Raw genomic sequence first — 22,334 nt, 5'->3', positions numbered from 1 at the left:
TAGACCCTCAGTATGCAAACACCAAGTGTCACTACATGCTGAGGTTCTACCTGTCCCCAGTGTTGTGAAGGATGGGTCTGGTCACACTGCCGTGGAACGCTCCAAGTAGTTGGACCATGCCGTACCACCTGTCCCTGGTGGGAAAATTTATGCAGAGAAACACCTTTGACCACAAGTCCATCAGGCAGTGGTCGGCACATAATGTCTTAAAGGCCCTCAGGGAAAAGGAGAGGGTGGATCCTGTGGGATGGTTCCCTGAGCAGACTGACAAAGTCATTTGGCAGAATGCCTCATCGCCAGAACTTTCCAACAAGCACCAAGAAGTAGCTTGGCTGTTGGTGAGAAAGGCCCTCCCCGTCAGATCCTTCCAACACGCCAGGAGTCTTACCCCCTCTGCACGTTGCCCTCGAGGTGGTTGTGGTGGGGAAGAGACCGTTGTTCACCTCCTTGTAGATTGTGCCTTTGCGAAGAAGGTCTGGAGAGAGATGCAGTGGTTTCTGTTGAGGTTCGTCCCGAGCAGTTCTGTGACACAGGACTCTGTGCTCTACGGGCAGTTCCCAGGGACACACACCGACACAAACATCAACTACAGCTGGAGGATCATCAACTCGGTAAAAGACGCTCTTTGGTCTGCTCGAAACTTGTTGGTCTTCCAGCGCAAAGAGTTGTCCCCGACCGAGTGTTGCAGACTTGCACAGTCCAAGGTCCAGGACTACGTGCTGAGGGACACACTAAAGCTTGGGGCAGCCACCGCAAAGGCGCAATGGGGAAGGGTCGCTGCCTAAGACCTTTCTGCCACAGTGCGCCGAGGAGTTGGGAACTGTAAAGAGCCCCTCGGATGTACAGCTCAAAATGAATGTCTGCCAATGATTGTCATATTCATTGTTTGTACTGATACACCTTGTGATTCATGTCGTAAAAGTTGAACCTGATTGTATTCTTGTGATGGTGATTTTGAAATGGTTTGAAATGTTGTTGAAGATTTATGAATAAAGTATATTTTTGCAAAAAAAAATAAAACAGGACATGTGAAGGTAAACAGCTACTATGCCACTCCTATCAACTATATACTGTAACAAGGCTAGGTGTCTCTCAGATTTGAACCTAGTGGTAGTTGTCTGATAGATTAATGTGGGGACGTGAACTTTCAGACTAACTGTACTTTGGATAATCAATTATTTCTTTTGACACATCACAATCTTTATAGTATAAATGAAAGGGGCTCATTAATTTGCAATTGTGGATATTGTGAGTAAACCTTTCCCAATAATGGTTATTATTGCTATTAAAGCAATCTGACTGATTTTCATGGGTTATGGATGGCATTGGAAGGCACACTGGGAAGTTCCTTTGAGAGGAAGTGAAGGGATATGGAAACAGACTGGGTAAATGCAATTAGTACCCTTTGCCCACGTAGAGGGTAAAACATGAAATAGACTAATTGAGTCGAATGTCCTACATCCATATGGTAGAGTCTATATATTTTAAAGTGATGTTGTAAGTGTTAAAACATTTTCTGACATTAAATAGCTTCCACCCCCCCAGCACAGCCATGTAATGTCAGTATTTCCACACAAACAGTGTTAAGAATGTAACTAAGTTATCCTAAGTTAACTGACCCACAAATGTATGGTTAATCCAATGTTTTGGAGACAAAGTTCTTCCAACATTTAACCAGCTTGTGAAAAGATATAACATATTTTTCCATTAATCACAGGTTATTCACAGATTAAATTACCAAATTCTTCAAAATCATTTTAGAAACAGGTCATTGCACTGCATCCGATGACATGAGCTTCACGTTCCAAAACGTTATCAGACATTAATCAGGGTTGACAGATTAAACGTTTTTCTCAGTTTTACTTTCCCTTTAATTTATACCATTTCCCAATGGTGGGTACACTTCAGTTTATTAAAATTCATGCAAACAGCAAGACTCAGTGGACTGAGGACCAACTCTGGATCAGGACCATAACAAATACGGGTCATTGAAGGATCAGTTAAATAACTTCAAAACAATTCTGAAAAGATGACCTAGTTGAGCTTAATTGGAAGGCTGGCTGTAGATTGTAGGCCTAAATTTTCATTTTATTTTAAATCTAAAAAGCAGGATATGAAATGGTGTAATTTAAAGAAATCATTACGATTCACTGACTAATTACTCTATCATTAGATTGCACTGGATAGACATTAAACAGTTACTGCAATGACACTGCAGTACCTGTATTGTAAGTGCGCTGTTATACAGATACAAAAATCAACATTTGGAATATGGAACAGAATCATAGAATGGCGGCCATTTGGCCTGCCATATACTTGCCAGCTCTCTGCAAGGGCAATTCATCTTATCCTACTCCCAGGCTTTTTCCTGGTTTTAGAAATATAAGCAGAAAAAAAAAGGACTGGTGGTGATAATACAAATGACAAAAAAGGAAGAAAGGGGAGAAAAAAGAAACCTGTTCTTATAAAGTATCTTTTATATCTACAAAAGTCCTGAGTTCATCCAACAATGGTGAGTTCTTAATGCAAAATGTTGTTATATTCCAGAAAACTAGGTGGTGAAGGATAGAACAGAAGTCAATCTCAACATACTTTCATATGCATTTATTTACAAGATCTGCATATTAAAAACATGTACCTCATTACCCAAAAAACACAGTTTCAGTCTGTTGTTTTTTTAAAAGGGCACAAGTGAATGCCTAGCTAATAACCATCACCAGCAAAAGGCCACATCAAAGGCTGCGGAGAGGCTGCTGATGGATGGTGTACTATGGTCACAGTAAGGGGTGACCTTGACACGGTCTGGTTTAGGGCTATGGCATGGAAATCTTATTGGAAAAATTCAAGCAGACAGTATTGTGTGGAACATAGATTCAACAAACTGAGGGAGGCTGGAAGGGGGTGTGGGGGTTGAGCAGGAGACTGGAGTGGGGGTGGAAGGGATCATGACAGCAATTTTATAAGTGTCTGAGGAGAGGGAATTATATTTACAATGTCAGGCTGGGCATCATACCTCATCTGAAAACATGCTTAAAAAGTGAAATTTTTCTCCAGTCCAGAAGGCAAAAATGTCTTCTGGTTACAGATGATAGCAAACATGTTTGCACTGGCCCTGTTCTTTTTTTTCATTCTATTCTTCCACTATGTTTTAGACATAACAAGCTCCAGGAAGTGTGCCAAGAGTTAGGAAACAGTCATGTTTAATATTTGCCACATTTGTACCTAATTTATCTCCGAAATGTCACAACAACATTTTTTGGAGAACAGGTAACTTTAAACCCCTTGTCTATGATAGCTCAATGAGCTATCAAGTATCATAATGAGCCATACAGCCCTGGGTGAATTAGGTTCAGTCTTTTCTGTAAAATATGTTAGTTGGTTTGACACAATTACCTAAAAAACAGGGTCAGAAAGGTGGTGTTAATTAAAAGTGTTAAGGTTAAATGTGTACAGGTGGTAGGTTGTAGAGTTAGGAGCTATTCGTAATGTTTCATTTTGTGAATAAATCTAAAACTGATTGCCTTCTGGTCTTTTTATTTGTTTCTGGGGTGTGGGCATTGCTGGCTAGGCCAGCATTTATTGCCTATCCTTATTTTTTTTTTTTTTAAAGAGTCAACCACATTACTGTGGGTCTGGACTCACATCTAGGCCAGACAGGTGAGGGTGGCAGATTTCCTTCCCTAAAGGACATTTGTGAACCAAATGGTTTTTTTTACAATAACCGGCAATGGTCGTCACTAGACTTTTAATTCCAGATATTTATTGAATTCAAATTCCACCATCTACCATGGTGGGATTCAAACCCTGGTCCCTAGAGCATTAACCTAGGTCTCTGGATTACCTATCCAGTGACAATACCACTACGTCACCACCTCCCCTTGCCAACTGGCTATAAAATGGTTAACAAGGAGGAGGGTGGGTGAAGAGAATCTTCATGTTAGTAATTGCTATCCGGTGACCAGTACTGGAAAGAGCACATGTTTTCAGTGAGGCCAGGTTTGTTTTTGTCTTTATGATAAATAGCCCTCCACTCGCTATGCAGGTTCATTAGAAAAAAGAAAAAAAATGCAAAAAGAAAAGAGGGGAGAGAAAGAAAAGAGAACCTGAAGATATTCAATTTTGTTGAATCGAACGAGTTTGCTGGTATAAATTTGAACACAATCTAGATGTTTTTTTGTAGTTAATAATATTTACCTGTATAAATAGTTTAAAAACTGTTGTTCAAGCTTGCTGAAAAAGAGAAAAAACTCAATATCTTTCTACTGTTAAACCATCAGCAATAGGACTTGAGCATTAAAACAGGATTTACAATACTTTGTTTCTGGAAAATATTAAAGTAAATAATAATTAGCATCCTTTCATTACATAACTCGAACTAGGTAACACTCTTCTAGCGAAGAGAGCCACGTTTGCTCAAGTGATTTTTTAAAAAATCCTTTCACAGGATGTGGGCATCGCTGGCTAGGCCAGCATTTATTGTTCACCCCTAACTGCCCTTGAAGGTGGTGGTGAGCCGCCCCCTTGAATCGCCACAGTCCAGGTGTTGTAAGAACAGCCACAGTGCTGTTTGGAAGGGAGTTCCAGGACATTGACCCAGCGACAGTGACGGAGTGGTGATTTATTTCCAAGTCAGGATGGTGTGTGGTATGGAAGGGAATTTACAGGTCATGGTGTTCCCATGCATCCACTGCCCTTGTCCTTCTAGGTGGTAGTGGTTGGAGTTTGGAAGGGCTGTTGAAAGATCCTTGGTGAGTTGCTGCAGTGCATCTTGTAGATGGTACACACTGCTGCCACTGTGCATCAGTGATGGAGGGAATGAATGTTCAAGGTGGTGGGCGGGCTGCCAATCAAGCAGGCTGCTTTGTCTTGGATGGTGTCCAACTTCTTGAGTGTTAAAAAGCTGCACTCATCCTGGCAAGTGGTGAATATTCCATCACACTCCTGACTTGAGCCTTGTAGATGGTGGACAGGCTTTAGGGAGGCAGCAGGTGAGTAGCTTGCCCAGAATTCCAAGCCTCTAACCTGCTCTTTTAGCCACAGTACTTATATGGCTGGTCCAGTTCAGCTTCTGGTCAATGGCAACCCCCAAGATGTGATGTCCCAGAAATGGACAAACATCCTTCAACAAATAGGTCAATAAAAGGTGACTGCTTTGCAGAACACCTTCGGTCTGTCCGCAAGCAAGACCCAGACCTCCCTGTTGCTTGCCATTTCAACATTCCACCCTGCTCTCATGCCCACATGTCTGTCCTTGGCCTGCTGCATTGCTCCAGTGAAGCTCAACGCAAACTGGAGGAATAGCACCTCATCTTCCGACTAGGCACTTTACAGCCTTCCTGACTGAATATCGAGTTCAACAATTTTAGATCATGAACTCTCTCCTTCATCCCCATCCCCTTTCCGATCCCCCCCTTTTTTCCCAATAATTTATACAGATTTTTCTTTTCCCACCTATTTCCATCCATTGTTTTATCTCTACCTTTTAGCCTATTTCGGTCCCTTCTCTTCACCCCACCCCACCCGGGCTATCTGTACCTTGCTTGTCCTGCTTTCTACCCTTAATTAGCACATTCCTTAGATAATATCACCACCTTCAACACCTCTTTGTCCTTTTGTCTATGACATCTTTTGGCTATCTCCACCTATCACTGGCCCTCTCTCCAGCTCTACCCTCCCCCCTTAAACCAGCTTATATTTCACCTCTTTTCTATTTTTATTTAGTTCTGTTGAAGAGTCATACGGACTCAAAATGTTAACTGTGTTCCTCTCTGCAGATGCTGCCAGACCTGCTGAGATTTTCCAGGTATTTTTATTTTTGTTTTCAATAAAAGTAGTATTGTCCAGTTATGATGAATGAAATAAGGAAAACTTAATATAACAAAATACAATTTCACCAGAAAATTAAAACATTTGGATATGGTGCCACTAAACCTTGAAATATACTCAGTATGTTTTTCCACTAATAAAAATTTGAACCAGTACTGGGAATTGGAGAGCACAGATCTTTGCCCCAGCTACTTGGAGCTCTTAATCTTAACCACACTGTAAAGGAAAGCCTCAATCAACATCTTATAGCCTATTAAGATTCGGACAGGTGGAAACAAAGCTGTCAGCTGCTCACTCTGCCACAGAAGCTCAAGGCATGATTCATGCAGAGAGTTAGAGGAAAATGAGATTCTGCACCCTTTATTGGAGAGTAGCTGCCCCTCAAATGTAATTATTTTTTTGAAGATGACCTTATTGCTCCCAGCATGAACTGGCTTCTTAAAAACAACAGATTGTCCTTGCTCCAGTTTGTTTCTTTGCTCTGCTATGATGTTGATTCCTTGCCAGAGTACATTTCAAGGATGCCAGTGCCTTCTGTACTTTAGCCATAAAAGCATGTGTGAGCCTCAACATTAAGCGCTGCACAGCTGTTCAACCTTTGGGGCCCCAGGCCCTGCCCTCACCAGACATCTATATGCTGGAAGGTTTCTGAATAAAACAGAGTTTAAACTTTTCCAGAATATATCAAATCCAAACCCAATGAAGCTGCAGAATCATTCTTGACTGGATACTATCACAAGCCTGTCTTTATAATAAATTACAACATGTTGTCAGAAAGCTCAACTCAAGATTTCGCAAAGAGGTGCTTTGCTCAGAGCTACACCAGGGAATTCATATACACAGGGGCCAAAGGAAACCTTTCAAAGACAATCTCAAAGCCTTGGTGAAGATTTGCACTATTAACATTAACACATGGGAAGCAGATGCCCAATTGTGACCAAAATGATTTTTTTTATTTGTTCATGGATTCTGGGCATTGCTGGCTAGGCCAGCATTGATTGCCCATCCCTAATTGTCCTTGAGATCCATCATTGAAAATGGTGTCAAGATTTTCCAATGGCTACTCTTGCTGATTGGGAGAGAATGACGAGAGAGATGGAAAGAGATGGCAGTTGCTCAAGCCAAAAGTCTGCCACTGCCTCTACCAACCAATAACTGATGTCTTCACTGTGGGACAGCGTGCAAGCCTAGGATAGGGCTCATAAGCCATCTGTGAACCAACACTGGCATATTACTAAACAAAAACAGAATTACCTGGAAAAACTCAGCAGGTCTGGCAGCATTGGCGGAGAAGAAAAGAGTTGATGTTTCGAGTCCTCATGATCCTTCGACAGAACTTGAGTTCGAGTCCAAGAAAGAGTTGAAATATAAGCTGGTTTAAGGTGTGTGTGTGTGTGTGTGTGGGGGGGGAGGGGGGGGGGGGCGGAGAGAGAGAGAGAGAGAGAGAGAGAAGTGGAGGGGGTTGGTGTGGTTGTAGGGACAAACGAGCAGTGATAGAAGTAGATCATCAAAAGATGTCACCAACAATAGAACAAAAGAACACATAGGTGTTAAAGTTGGTGATATTATCTAAACGAATGTGCTAATTAAGAATGGATGGTAGGGCGCTCAAGGTATAGCTCTAGTGGGGGTGGGGAGAGCATAAAAGATTTTAAAATATTTAAAAATAATGGAAATAGGTGGGAAAAGAAAAATCTATATAATTTATTGGAAAAAAGAAGGAAGGGGGAAGCAGAAAGGGGGTGGGGATGGGGGAGCTCACGACCTAAAGTTGTTGAATTCAATATTCAGTACGGAAGGCTGTAAAGTGCCTAGTCGGAAGACGAGGTGTTGTTCCTCCAGTTTGCATTGGGCTTCACTGGAACAATGCAGCAAGCCAAGGACAGACATGTGGGCAAGAGAGCAGGGTGGAGTGTTAAAATGGCATGCGACAGGGAGGTTTGGGTCATTCTTGCGGACAGACCGCAGGTGTTCTGCAAAGCGGTCTGGAGGAACAACACCTCATCTTCCGACTAGGCACTTTACAGCCTTCCGGACTGAATACTGAATTCAACAACTTTAGGTCTTGAGCTCCCTCCCCCATCCCCACCCCCTTTCTGCTTCCCCCTTCCTTTTGTTTTTTTTCCAATAAATTATATAGATTTTTCTTTTCCCACCTATTTCCATTATTTTTTAAATATTTTAAAATCTTTTATGCTCTCCCCACCCCTAGAGCTATACCTTGAGTGCCCTACCATCCATTCTTAATTAGCACATTCGTTTAGATAATATCACCAACTTTAACACCTATGTGTTCTTTTGTTCTATTGTTGGTGACATCTTTTGATGATCTGCTTCTATCACTGCTTGTTTGTCCCTACAACCACACCAACCCTCTCCACTTCTCTCTCTCTGCTCCCCCCCGCCCCCCCCCCACACCTTAAACCAGCTTATATTTCAACTCTTTCTTGGACTCGAACTCAAGTTCTGTCGAAGGGTCGTGAGGACTCGAAACGTCAACTCTTTTCTTCTCCGCCGATGCTGCCAGACCTGCTGAGTTTTTCCAGGTAATTCTGCTTTTGTTTTGGATTTCCAGCATTCGCAGTTTTTTTGTTTTTATCACTGGCATATTACTCCCACCCAGCTCTCACTCCCAAGGAATAATCATCCTCGACATGAGGAATTGCCAATTATAATACATTAATTTAAAATGTTTTTAGAAGTTGGGGGGGGGGGGTACCATAGAAATTAAAGCCCCCTTGCAACCTCACAGAAGCATCCCCTCAAATGCTGGCAAACTGTTTGTGTGCCCTTGTCCTACTCAAATGTCCTCACAAAAGGTATTCTCAGCAGGAATCAATGCACATTGATAGTGAAAACCTGAGCTGATCTATCCCCACTTTTATGTGAGGGACCAATGATGGAAAAAGCTGCTCCCATACCAACTCCCAGCTGAGGTAACCAAATCTGCATAGATTCTGGGACCTTCCTTCTCTATATGACCAATTTACTCTATTAAGCAATCAGAAGAAAAAGTAGCTTTTTAAAACAAATTCTACAAGCTAGGACTGCTACTGTGAGGCAAAGAAAACAAGAAAAGGGCAGAAAAATATGAAAATGTTCTTTAAAACTTAGAAGTCAGTTCAGAGTTCAATTGAAGAACAAGCAACAACAACCATTTTTATATAGTGTCTTTAACATAATAAAACATCCCAAGGGCTTTACAAATGCATTAGAAAACAAAATAGAATATAAGGAGATATTAGGGTAAATGGCCAAAAGCTGGGTCAAAACAGTAGGTTTAAAGAGTGTCTTAAAGGGAGAAAGCCAGGTAGAGAAGGGAGAGGTGTAGGGAGGGAATTCCTGAGTTCTGGGCTTAGGCAGTCGAATGCATGACCACCAATGGAGGAGCAATTAAATTCAGGGTTGCTTAAGAGGACAGAATTAGAGGAGCGCAAATATCCAAGGGGTTTTGGGGCTGGAGGAAACTACAGAAATAGGGAATAGGCCATGGAGGGATTTGAAAACAAGGATGAGAATTGTAAAACTTGAGGCATTTAACCGGGAGTCAGCGAGTGCAGGGTGATGGGTGGACGGGATATGGTGGGCAGTAGAGTTTTGGATGGCCTCAAGTTTATGAAGCGTAAAACATGGGAGATTATCCAGGAGTGCGTTAGAATAGTCAAATGTAGAGGTAACAAAGACACAGATGAGGGTTTCAGCAACAGAAGAGCTGAGGTAGGGATGGAGTCAGACAGTATTACTGAGGTTGAAATCGGCCATTTTGGTGATGGCACAAAATTGTGGTTGAAAGCTCAGCTTGGCTTCAAATATGACACCAAGGTTGTGAACCAACTGGTTTAATCTGAAGATTGCTGCCAGGGAGAGGAATGGAGTTGATAGCTAGGGAATGGAGTTTGGAACGGGGGCAGAAAACAATGGCTTTAGTTTTCCCAATATAAAATTGGAGGAAATTTCTGCTACTCCAATATTAGATGCTAGACAAGCAGTCTGACAAGTTAGAGACAGTGGAGGGGTGGGGACAGATGCTGGTGTTTGCATACGTGTGGAAGCTGACATTGTATTTTCGAATGATGTCACTGAGGGTGCAACAGGCAGATGAGAAATAAGGTGGGATAGATCTTTGGGGGCCAGGGGTAACTGTGCAGGAATAGGAAGAGAAGCCATGGCTGGGGATTCTTTGGCTACAATGAGATAAATAAGAATGGAACCAGATGAGTGTAGTCCCATCCAGCTGGACAATGGTAGAAAGGAGTAGGAGGATGATAGTCTGAACAACCATGGCAAAGGCTGCAGCTAGGTAGAAAAGGGTGAAGGACAAATAGTTGCCTTTGACATCCTGTGATAGTGGCATTTGCAACTTATATAAAAACTGTTTCAGTACTGTAGCTGGGTGGAAATTAGATTGAAGTGACTCAAACACGGAGCTCCAGGAAAGATGGGCACGGATTTGAGAGGTGACAACACATTCAAGGACTTTGGAAAAGGCGGTTGGAGATAGGACAGCAGTTTGCAAGGACAAAAGAGTCAAGGTTTGCTTTTATGAGGAGAGGGGTGATGAAGGCAGATGTGAATGAGGGGAGCAACACCTGAGGAGAGAGAACCATTAACAATATCAGCTAACATGGGAGCCAGGAAGGAAGTTGGGTGGTCAGTTATTTAGTGGGAATAGTGTCAACAGAGCAGGAGATGGGTCTCATGGACAAGATGAACTGGAAGTGCATGAGAGGAGATAAGAGAGAAACTAGAAAAGGAAACAAGTTCAGGGTCAGGCAGAGGGGAGACTTAGAGGAAATTTGGCCAGGTTGTCTAGCAGAAAGGGAGAAAGTGACAGAGCAGACTACTGCAAAACATGTCACAAATGAGGAAAAGGCTACATCATTTAAAATGCAACTGGACAAATATTTGTAAAAGAATACAAGAGAATATGGTGAAAGAGCAGGGAAATTGGATTAGATATATTAGATAGCTTCAACTGAGTGGGACAGAGGATACAGGATCAAACTATTTTATTGGTAACTTAGTCACTGCTAACAGCAAGTTCTTGCAGAGAATGATCAACTTTGAATCTACACTGGATAATGGTAGAGCTGAAAAGCCGGCCATCTTTCAAAATAATTGCAGGGGGTGTGGGGTGGGGAAGTGTAGGATTATTCTGAGTGACAATAAAAACAACCTGAATCTATAAGCAGTTAAGTGTCGTAAAATATTATATAGTGCTTCACAGGAATGTCATCAAGAATTTGACACCAAGCCACATAAGGGGTTATTGGGACACGTGATCAAGAACTTTGCAAAAGACGTTGATTTTAAGAAGGACCCCGAGGAGGAGATAATTCAGGGTCTTAGAGCCAAAGCAGCTGAGGGTACACTGCCAGGGATTAAAATTGGAGATGCGGAAGAGGCCATAATTAGAGGGACGCTGATATCCCAGGGGGTTGTGGAGCCGGAGGAGGTTACAGAGATATGGAGGTGCAGTGCTATGGAGGGATTTAAAACATGGATGAAATGTTAAAATCAAGGCAATCGCATAGTGGTAACCATTGTAGGCTAGTGAGCTCAGGGGTGATAGGTGCAGGTGACCTGGTGAGACTCAAGAATTTAGGATGAGTTCAAGTTTACAAAGGATGCAAGGTGAATGGCCAGACAGGAGACCATTGTAATAGTCAAGTGTAGAGCTATCAAAAGTATGGATGAGGGTTTCAGCAGCAGATGAGCAGAGGCAGGGGAGGATATGGATGATGAGATGGAGGTAGAACTTGGTGATAGGGTAAGCTCAGATGATTTTAATCTAGACATAGATAGAACAAATCGGATTGGCAAAGGTAGCCTGGATGATGAGTTCATCATGTTTTCAGGACAGTTTCTTGGAGCAGCATGTTTTAGCACCAACCAGAGAGTAGGCTATACTAGGTCTGGTAATGTACAATGCAACTGGATTAATTAATGATCTCATAGTCAAGGTGCCCCTACGTAGCAGTGACCATAATATGACTGAAATTCAGAGTTACAGGGAGAGAGGAGTGGATCTAAGACTAGTGTTTCAAGCTTAAATAAGGGCAATTGTAGGGGCATGAAGACAGTGCTGGCTAATGTTAACTGAGAAATCAGGTTAAGGGGGTAGACCAGTAGAGATGCAGTGACAGACATTTAAGGAGATATTTCAGGCTACTCAGAAAATATATTTTCCAGTGAGAAAGAAAGACTCTAAGGGAAGGGCACACCATCCGTGGCTAACTAAAGAAGTTAAAGATAGCATCAAATTAAAAGAAAAAGCATATAATTTTGCAAAGATGTGGCAGGTAAGAAGGTTGGACAGAATATAAGGAACAGAAAAGAATGACTGAAAGATGAATAAGGAGGTAGAAAGTAGAGTATACGAGAAAGCTAGCTTGTAGAAGAAAACAGATAGAATTTCTACAGGTATTTAAAAAGAAAAAGAGCAAATAAAGTAAGCATTGGACCTCCAGAGAGTGAGAATGAGGAATTAATAATGGGAAATAAGAAAATGGCAGGTAAATTGAACTGATATTTTGCATCTGTCTTCACATCCCAAAGTAATCATTCAGCTTCTCCGCAATTCCTCTATTCCCCATTATGAATTCTCCTGACTCGTTCTGTAATGGGCCCACATTTGTCTTAGCTAAAAGTTTTCCTTTTTACATACCCATAGAAGCTTTTACAATCCGTTTTTATGTTTTTTGCTAGTTCACATTCATATTCTATTCTCCCTATATCAGTTTCTTGGTCCTCCTTTGCTGTATTCCGGAATGTTTCCAATCCTCAGTTTTACTTCTATTTCTGGCAACTTTATAGGCCTTTACTTTTAATCTTATACAATCCTCAGCTTCCTTTGTTAGCCACGGTTGACTGACTTTTTTGGGTTTTGTGCCTTGAAGAACGTATAATTGCTGTGAACTATGTAATAATTATTTAAAGACTATTCATTGCCTATATACCATTATACCTTTTAATATATTTTCCCAATCCACCTCAGCCTTCATGCCTTCAAAATTTCCTTTGTTCAAATTTAAAACCCTGGCTTCAGGCTGAACTACTTCACTTTCAAACATAATGTAAAATCCTATGACATTCACTCATCCCTAAAGGTTCTTTTTACAACAAGATTATTAATTAGCCCTTTCTCATTATATAACACTAGATCTAAAATAGCCTGTTCTCTTCTTGGTCCCTCAACATACTGCTCTAGAAAACCGTCCCCAACACACTCTAGAAACTCGTCCTCCACAACATTAGTGCTCATTAGATTTACCCAGTCGATATGCAGATTGAAGTCACCTATGATTACTCTACTATCCATGCTACATGCTTCTCTAATCTCCTGATTAATACCATGCCCCACATTACCACTACTGTTTGGTGGCCTATAAACAACTCCTACTAATGTTTGCTGTTTCTTAGCTCCACCCAAACAGATTCCACATTTTGTTCTTCCAATCCGACATCTTCCATTACTAATATACTGATCCCATCCCCTATTATCAGTGCAACACCACCTCCTTTCACTTCTGCCCGTTCTTCCTAAATGTCGAATATCCCTGACCAGTCTTGGCCACCCTGTAGCCATGTTTCTGAAATGGCAATTAGATCATGCCCATTTACCTCTATTTGTGTCTTTAAATCATCTACCTTGTTGCAAATGTTGTGTGCATTCAGATAGTGTCCTTAACTTCGTATTTTTGACATTATTCCATATGCTAAGCTTAGTTGATGTTTGCCTTTGTTTCACCTGTCCTCCAATGTCACTTGCTACTTTTCTACTTCCTGTTACCAGCTTTACTTCCTTCCAATTTGAGCTACCCCTTGGGTTTCCATCCCCTGACAAGCTAATTTAAAATCTCCCCACCAACACTAGCAAATCTCCGTGAGGATATTAGTCCCTGTCCTGTTAAGGTGTAACCTGTCCATCTTGTACAGATCTCACCTGTCCCAGAACCGGTCCCAATGCCTCAGAAAACTGATGCCTTCCCTCCTACACCAGTTCTCCCGTCACGTGTTCAATCAATCAATCCTCCTATTTCTATGCTCTCTAGCACATGGCACTTGGAGTAATCCTGGGATTACTGCTTCTGAGGTCCTGCTTTTTAATTTCTTTCCTAACCCCCTAAACTCTGCTTTCAGGACCTCATCCCTCTTCTTACTTATGTCACTGGTACCAATGTAGACCACGACCTCTGACTGTTCATCCTCCCCCAGAAGGTTATCCTGCAGCCGCTTGGTGATATCCTTGATCCGGGAATCAGGGAGACAACATACCATCCTGGAGTCACATTTATTGCTGTGAAAATGCCTGTCTGATCCCCTATCTATCGAATCCCCTTTCACTATTGGTCTTCAACTCTTCTTCCTCTCCTCCTGTGCAGATGAGCCACCCATGGTGCCATGGACTTGGCTCTGGCTGCACTTCCCTGAGGAGCCATTGCCCTCACCAGTATCCAAAATGGAAAACCGATTAGCAACCAAGATCGACTCAGGAACTCCTGCACTACCTGCCTGGTTCTCTGAGACTGCCTGGTGGTCACCCATTCAGTCTCTGCCTACACGCTCCCAACCTGTGGCCTGACCACCTCCCTTAACATGCTAACCACATAGTTCTCAGCCTCATGGATGCACCACAGCTGCTGCTTGAGCTCCGAAACCCAGAGCTCAAGCTTCTGCAGCTGGTGAAACTTTCTGCAGATATGTTTGTCTAGGACACATGGTGCATTCATAACTTCCCACATACCGCAGGATGTACATTCCATTGGGCCAAACTGATCTGCCATACCGTAACTTTAAAAATTACTTACTACAATTAGAAATAAGTGGAATAACTTACCAGTTACTCACCAATCAGCGTCTTCCCCTGTACCGAAGTAAGAGCCATCAACTAGAGGCTGAAAGAAAGGTAGAAAAAAAAAAAGCACCTTCCTCCTCCCTCTACCAAACCCCCTCACTCACCAAGCTCCCACTTTGCACTCTATGCACCCAAAGCAGCACTGAAAAAGGCCTCTTTTTATGCCCCCTGAAAAACAACCGTTTCTTATGATCTTATGAAGTGCAGGTCAGAGGCTGAGATTTCTGTGGTGAGTGACTCACTTCCTGACTCCCGAAAGCCTTTCCACAATCTACAAGACACAAGCCAGAAGTGTAATGGAACACACTCCGCCTGTCTGGATGAATGCAATTCCAGCAATGCTCGAGAAGCTCAATACCAGCCAAGACAAAATAGTCCTCTTAATTGGCACCCATCCATCACCTTAAATGTTCACTCCCTCCACTGGCACATTATGACTGCAGTGTGTACCATTCACAAGATGCACTGCAGCAAAGCTTCTCCATCAGCACCTTCCTAAACCCATGACCTATGCCTCCTAGGATGTCAAGGAGCAAGTGCATGGGAAACCACCACCATCACCTTCCCTCCAAGTCACACACCATCCTGACTGGGAAATATATTGTCGCTCCTTCATTATCACTGGATGCAAATCCTGGAATTCCCTAACCTACTCAATTGAACTTTAAGAATACCTTCACCACAGGACTGCAGGGGTCAAGAAGGCAGCTCACCATAAACTTGTCAAGAGCAATTAGGGATTGGCAATAAGTGGAGTAACATTCCCATCTCTGCATGATATAACATTGGACATGATAAACTTAATAGTCTCCAATCCTCTAAATAATATTATTTACTGAAGAGGGCAGTATTTTACTGAATAAGATCTCAATACTGAAATTGAATAAATGCACCAGAGCTCTACAAATGAACTGTATGTATCATTTCACAAATATCTTGTCACTTGTGATTGAAGCTTTTTTTAATCCCCACCAAAATTCTTTCTACTTAAACAAGAACCACACTTCAAAACCAATTGATTGTTTGAAACTATTTAAGACATTAACATTATAAGGAGCCACATAAATGCAAGTATACAATTGAGTAAATGGGATTTGAAGGGATGCAATTGTTATCTTTCTATCCAATATGATTCCCCTCATTCACTAGGGTCCTGAATGTTGATGTATTCGGGGATAAAGCTGAAATGTTTATCAGATGCATGCACGTGCAATAGTCTGAACAAATTTACCTTAGTGAATAAGATTTTGATAATTTCTGAAATACTTTGTATCCACCTGCAGCACAAAGAGAACACTGACAGTAAACTTCACTCTAATAAATATCACATTGAAAAAGATTGAAATTCAAGTTTTGCTGGGAAATAAAGCTTTGAATTGCTGTGTCCTTATCATATTACAAATCGTAGCTGCACAAAAGTACACTCAGCTTAGTAAATTCAAATTAAAAATTCGTACATCCATGGTGACATCTTAAGTAAACTGCTGACATTAAACAGTAAGAAAAATATAATTATTGTTATTTCAAATATAACATGTATGCTTCGTTCACAGGTGAACTTTCAGTTAAACATCCAAATAAAGTTCCAATGTACCATGCGCAAACAATTTATGAGCAGATAATCGAAGCTGAAATACTGTGTAGCACTGAAGGAGTGCTGCATCAGAGTTTCTGTCCTTCAGGTTAATGATAAAGATTCCATGGCACAATTTGGAAAAAAAAGTTTTCCCTGAGATCCTGGTCAACATTTGCCTCTTCAGCTATATTAGATATTGTTCTGTAAAAAAAAAAGCAATTGTATGCAAAGTGCTTTGAGACAGGTGAGAGATGTGATGGGTACTCTATAAATCTGTCTGTCCCTTTACACAATATCTTTGGATCACGTCAGGTTTTGTAATTCACATTATAATCATTTTACAGAAAGCAAAGTACAGATTGGGACATACACATTGGATTAGGTTAGAAGCCAAAATATCTAACAAATTTTAAAAGTAAAATCAAGATGAATTGTTTTAAAAATAATGGAATTTTAAAATGTTCTGCTGAGGTAATCATACAATACACTTAAAAAATTAGTTTGTCAGAGGCAGAGAGGTTGTTCAGTAGTAGTTATGAATTAGTACGCAGTTAAAAACTCAGTTATACCTCATTCAATACGGTTTAACATTTTCAATGGTTTTTACAGTGAGAAAAGTGCATAAAAAGTTAAGTTCACAACAATTCACCAATCACATCTGTGAAGATTACAATAGCACACCCCGCCGAGGAACAAGGTATCAATGACAGCAAATACCTGATTTCCACATATAAAGGCATATAGTGCAGATGCCAGAAGTTGCTGTCAGTTTATAGAGTAATAATGGCGAACATTGACAGTTACCACCATTATTAGAAGTGCTAATTCTAGACCATTGTGATTTTTGCATCAGAATTACATTGTTGGGGTGTGACTTTTCTGAAAAAAATGTATTATGATGTAGGCATTAAATAGTAGATCTTGAACTACGATCAAACCTTCCTTAATCAATCTATCCTTACAAACTGTCAATGATTGTCTCCATCATCTCAATCCCACTCCACTTGGAAACAACAGTGGATCACAACAGCCTCATCACTTGCCTGGAAGGTGTGAATTCTATTCAAGCTCTTTTCTTTCCTACCACACCACCATTTCCCTCCCCCCACCCACCCCTCCCAAATTTTGCTTGGATTGAAATGCGGAAGGAACAAGGCTACAATACAAAAATTTGAAATTGCCTATTTTTTCCTTTCAAGTTCATTGCAAACCTGATCCAGTCAGATTTCTTGGCAAAGTGGCTGCGCATTTATCAGGTTTCTTTGAGACCCTGTTTAATAAACAATTGGGTGCAGGCTAGTCACTTTGTTGGTTGGATTTACTACTGATTTTATTTTAAATCAAGGTCCTCACTTGTCAAACTAAAAATGAGATATTCAGAAGCAGCCCTCTATTTAAAGAAACACTTTGAGTTTAACATCTATTGAATATATGGGTACACCTCAATTAGTCAGTGTCCTGGACTAATCCACAGTATCCAAAAAGATCAAGGTAGATTGTCGAGCCACCAGCAAGTAGCTGCAGAAAATGAATATATCAATCTAGCCAGGTTTTCAGGTTATAATAAGACAGATATTGCTTGCAATTAGACAAGAGTTGCTTTGAGCTTTCAACTGACAATGGAAATTTTTTCTCTTCCCTTCTCTGCTGCACTAACTTATGACAGCTCTACAAAGACCACCTTTTGAATAATGGCTCTTACTGAGCAACAGAAATTGTGCAGCTCAGAACTTGGGCTTTATATTAACCTTGAAGCAATAAAAGGGAATTAGTGTCAGAGACTGGGTGTTGAAAAATTGTGTACATTGAATAAGAGTTTGGAATTTGAAGGCTCCCTTGAAGGTGCTGATGAAATGTGATTTGCAGACCCAAGTGACAATTTTTCTTTTCAAGACAGTGAATGCTAACAGATAAATTGATCATGGCCACATACACACACTTTTCTGGTGGATGCAACAGATCCCATGGCAATATTTAAAAGTACAGCAGGGGAATTCTCTCAGGTGTCTTGGCCAATATTTATTCCTCAATCGACATCACTAAAAACAGGCTATCTAGTAGTCATCACATTGCTACTTCAGGGATCTTGTTGTGCATAAATTGGCTGCCATATTTCTTGTGCTACAAATGGCTATGCTTCACAAGTACTGCATTGCCTGTAAGTGCTTTGGGGCATCCCTGAAAGGTGCTGTACAAATGTAAGCCTTTCTTTATGATCTTTTTGCAGAGATCACTATCCAACAAGGGCAATTTTTGCCAACCTTTGGTGCTAAAGCCAACTGTGGAGCTCTTCAGCCATCTTAGCTGAGATCATTGGCTGGGTTTAAAGCTAGAAGCTTCCCAGTTTCTTTAGCTCAGCATCACAATAGTGGTATATTTAACCTGAAATACTGGGGAGATAGCGCCACGCAGTTCAACCAGCAGTAAACAGTATGACTGCATCAAGTAATACAACATTATGATCAGGCGATACAAGACCCAAAACTTCATTTTCCAAATTAAATAACGATTCCTATCAATCAGTGGATATTGTGCAGCTCAGGACTTGGGCTGTATATTACTGCTGAAGCAATAAAAGGAAATTAGTGTCAGACTAGACATTGAGAAATTGCATAAGTTAAGTTAGAGTTTGAAATCTGAAGATTTCCTTAAGGTGCTGATGAAACATGACATGGGGGAGGGGAGTTCCCTATTGGAACCAGACTTTGGTTGCTTTTGTCTTTATTACAAGCTATGAGAATTTCTTTCTTAGTTGCTTCCCACTGGAAAAAAAAGGCTTCTGTGTACCTCCTGCTGCCTAATACACGGGACGGCTTTTGATTTTTGTCTGATTTATGCCTCCATGAAGCGGTCTGGGACCTTTTCCTACTTTAAAGGTGCTGTAGAAGTGAAAGTTGTTGTTGTAGAGCTATGCACCCACAGCCTGCCCACACATGTTCTGAGCTGCTGCCGAGTCACTGAGGGTAAAGGATGGATTTCAAAGTATAAGAGCTGTCAATTAGGGGAAAAAGAAACGAACCTGCTATTCCATCTTCAATAAAAAAACAATGTTCTTTCAGAGGACATGTGCCTTTCACCTATGGGACCAGGCCCAAGGCCAGCCCAGAACAATGAAATTAAAGTCTCCTCTTGCGGTTGCAGAGGCTTGATGTGAAGTAAGCTGGCAGTTTCTAGTTGGCACGGATTTGCTAGTCTCGCTTAGAAAAATAACAGGATGGCAGGTGTTACATGATCATGGATAGAGTTCTGCAAGATTAGGGTTGGGCTTGTGACATCCCATTCCTTTAACAGGGACAAAAAAAAATACCCATATTAACCTGCTGAGAGAAATACAAATGCTAGAGCCACAACATTGATGGTGCTAGAGTCACAACATTGATGCGACTCTTAAGGAGACTGAGGTTCGTTACAGCGAGGAGTACAACAGAATTCAGCTGACCATCAACAAACTGGAGGCAGAACTGGTGGAAATGCAGCTGAAAATAGAACAACATATTAAAGACTATGCTGACCTGATGGATATTAAAAGTAAAATGGAAATGGAAATTTCCACATATCGTCGCCTGCTGGAAGGAGGATCTGGGCAAGTAACAAGTACACGAACGACAAATGATATAGGCAAGTTGAGAGGGTGGGGGGGGGGGGACGCTTACTCTGAATTTTTTTAAAAAATGAAAATGTATATATTTGGTTTACTTTAAGTGTTTTTATACTTCACAATTAAAAGCTTTATAATGGGAACAAAATAACACTTAGATTTCAACAAGCCAAACACACCATCACCTCCCCAAAGGTTGAGAACATAAGATTATAAGGAATTCATAAGTGATTATTCACACATAATAAAGATGGCTGAACAGGTGATGTGTTGCAACTGCAGAATGCAGAAGTTGCTAGACACCGGTGTGCCCTACAACATACAATGTATGTGGCTTGAAGGGCTTTAGCTCAGGGCCAGTGTCTGCAGCTCAGCCTCCAGCTCAACACAACACATTAGGGAAGGAGAAAGTTACCGGGACACTTTGTATCAAGAGGCAGTCACAACCCCTTAGGATAGGGTCTTCTGACTTGGTTTGGAATGGGAGGGTGTGACTGTGAATGAGGCAGATACACTGACCCAGAAGGTAGAGTGCAGGAGACTTCCGCCTTTGCAATTGTCCAACAGGTTTGAGGTACTTGCAGCCTGTATCAATGAAAGTGGGGGCTGCAAGGTGGATTAGCAAACTGGCACCATGGTACAGGAGGCCATTCAAGCAGGGGGAGTAAATAGGAATGTGGTGCTAGTAGTGGACAGAATGGTCAGCAGGATGGACACAATTCTCTGCAGCTGACAGCAAGATCCCAGAAAGCTTTGCTGTCTGCCTGGTGCCAGGGTTTGGACACCTGCTCTGGACTGGAGAGAAACTTGCAATGGGAGGGGGAGGATCCAGTGGTCGCAGTCCACGCAGGGACCAACGGTATAGGTAGGACTAGGAAAGAGGTGCTGCTTAGGGAGTATGAGCAACTGTGGGCTAAATTAAAAAGTAGAACCTCAAAAAGGTAATAATCTTTGGATTATTACCACAGCCACGTACAAATTGGTGTAGAGTAACTAAGATTAAGGAGTTGAATACGTGGCTCAAAGACTGGTGTAGGAGAAATTGGTTTCATTTCATAGGGAACTGGCACTAGTACTGGGGAAAGTGGGAGCTGTGCCTCTTTGCGAGGTCTTCGCTTGTACCATGCTGAGGCCAGTGTTCTGGCGAGTCATGTAACTGGGGCAGTAGAGAGGGATTTAAACTAAATAATAGGGCAACAGATCAATTGTGGAAAGGTGTGATCAATTAAGGAGCCAAAGGCAAGGCAAGAGAGCAAGTAGCAATAAAAGACGTGTTAGTCACATTGTGGCAGGAAGAGACAGAGTGTACAAACTTAAGAGTGTACCAGCAGATAAAGACCAGAGATTGAAAAAATGGTTAAAAGCTCTGTATCTGAATGCACATAACATTAGGAACAAAACAGATAAATTGAGAGCTCAAACAAAAATAAATATACATGCTCTGATAGCCATTACAGACACATGGCAGCGAGATGACAAAGGCTATGACCTGAATATTCAAGGATGCATGATGTTTAGGAAAGGCAGGAAACTAGGAAAAGGTTGAGGGGTTGCTCTGTTAATCAAGAATGACATTAGTACAACAGAGGGAGATGACCTTAGCTCTAAAAATCGAGACATAGAATCAGTTTGGGTGGAGATAAATAGTAAAGGTAGGAAGTCACTTGGGAGAGTAGTTTAAAGCTCCCTAACAGTAACTACACTGTAGGATGGAGCAGATGGGAAGAAATAACGTGGGCTTGTGAGAAAGGTACGGCGAGGATCATGGGTAATTTTAATCTACATATAGATTAAACTATTCAGATTGGAAAAGGTAGCCTGGAAGATGAGTTCATAGAGTGATTTTGGGACAATATCTTAGAGCAGCATGTGCTAAAGCCTACCAGACACTGGGCTATTCTAGATCTGGTAATGTGCAATGAGACAGGATTAATTCATGACTTCATAGTGCAGGCACCCCTAGATAGCAGTGATCATAACATGATTGAATTTCGCATTCAGTTCAAAGGAGAAGAGTGGTTTTAAGACTAGTGTTCTGAACTTAAAAAAGGGCAATTGTGAGGGTATGAAGACAGAGCTAGCGAAAGTGAACTGGGAAATTAGGTTAAGTCAATGGAGATGCAGTGGCAGACATTTAAGGTGATATTTTGCAACACTCAGCAAAGATACAGGCCAGTGAGAAAAAAAGACTCCAGGAGAAGGTCGTACTGTCCATGTGAACTAAGGAAATTAAAGATAGTATTGTCACGACAGCAGACTACAGCTGCCAACTACCTATGGGCATCCTGAACTTTTTTTTAAAAAAGGAATATAAGTAAAGACTGATCAAAAGATGGTTGACAATGTAAAGTGACCACTTTCTGGAAAATTCCTATGTGGATTATACTGAGAGAACATGGAATGTCACACCTGAAGAGCTGTCAAAGCCTACTTTAAACAGACACACTTGAAAGGAAGACACTGAAAATGTACAAAGC

The 22,334-nt window shown here is 41.4% G+C and overlaps 1 protein-coding gene across 4 annotated transcripts in view; it reads right to left on the bottom strand.

Moving 5' to 3' along the window:
- The window catches only part of LOC121279373 (transmembrane protein 241-like), a 218,613-nt gene that overhangs the window by 133,917 nt on the left and 62,362 nt on the right, over nt 1–22,334 (bottom strand). For all 4 annotated transcript variants that reach the window (XR_005943375.1, XM_041190569.1, XM_041190571.1 and 1 more), the window contains 2 exons: nt 15,915–15,960; nt 4,195–4,230 (listed from right to left, as the gene is read on the bottom strand). Coding sequence is in view for 3 of the 4 variants with exons in the window: in XM_041190569.1 (XP_041046503.1) it covers nt 4,195–4,230; nt 15,915–15,960 (82 nt within the window). In the remaining variant the exon portion in view is untranslated. The remainder of the gene's footprint in view (nt 1–4,194; nt 4,231–15,914; nt 15,961–22,334) is intronic.

This window comes from Carcharodon carcharias, chromosome 6 (assembly GCF_017639515.1).
Source record: "Carcharodon carcharias isolate sCarCar2 chromosome 6, sCarCar2.pri, whole genome shotgun sequence".
Classification (NCBI taxonomy): domain Eukaryota; kingdom Metazoa; phylum Chordata; class Chondrichthyes; order Lamniformes; family Lamnidae; genus Carcharodon; species Carcharodon carcharias.
Note: the sequence above shows the minus strand (reverse complement) of the source record. Positions and strands in the feature narration are given on the sequence as shown.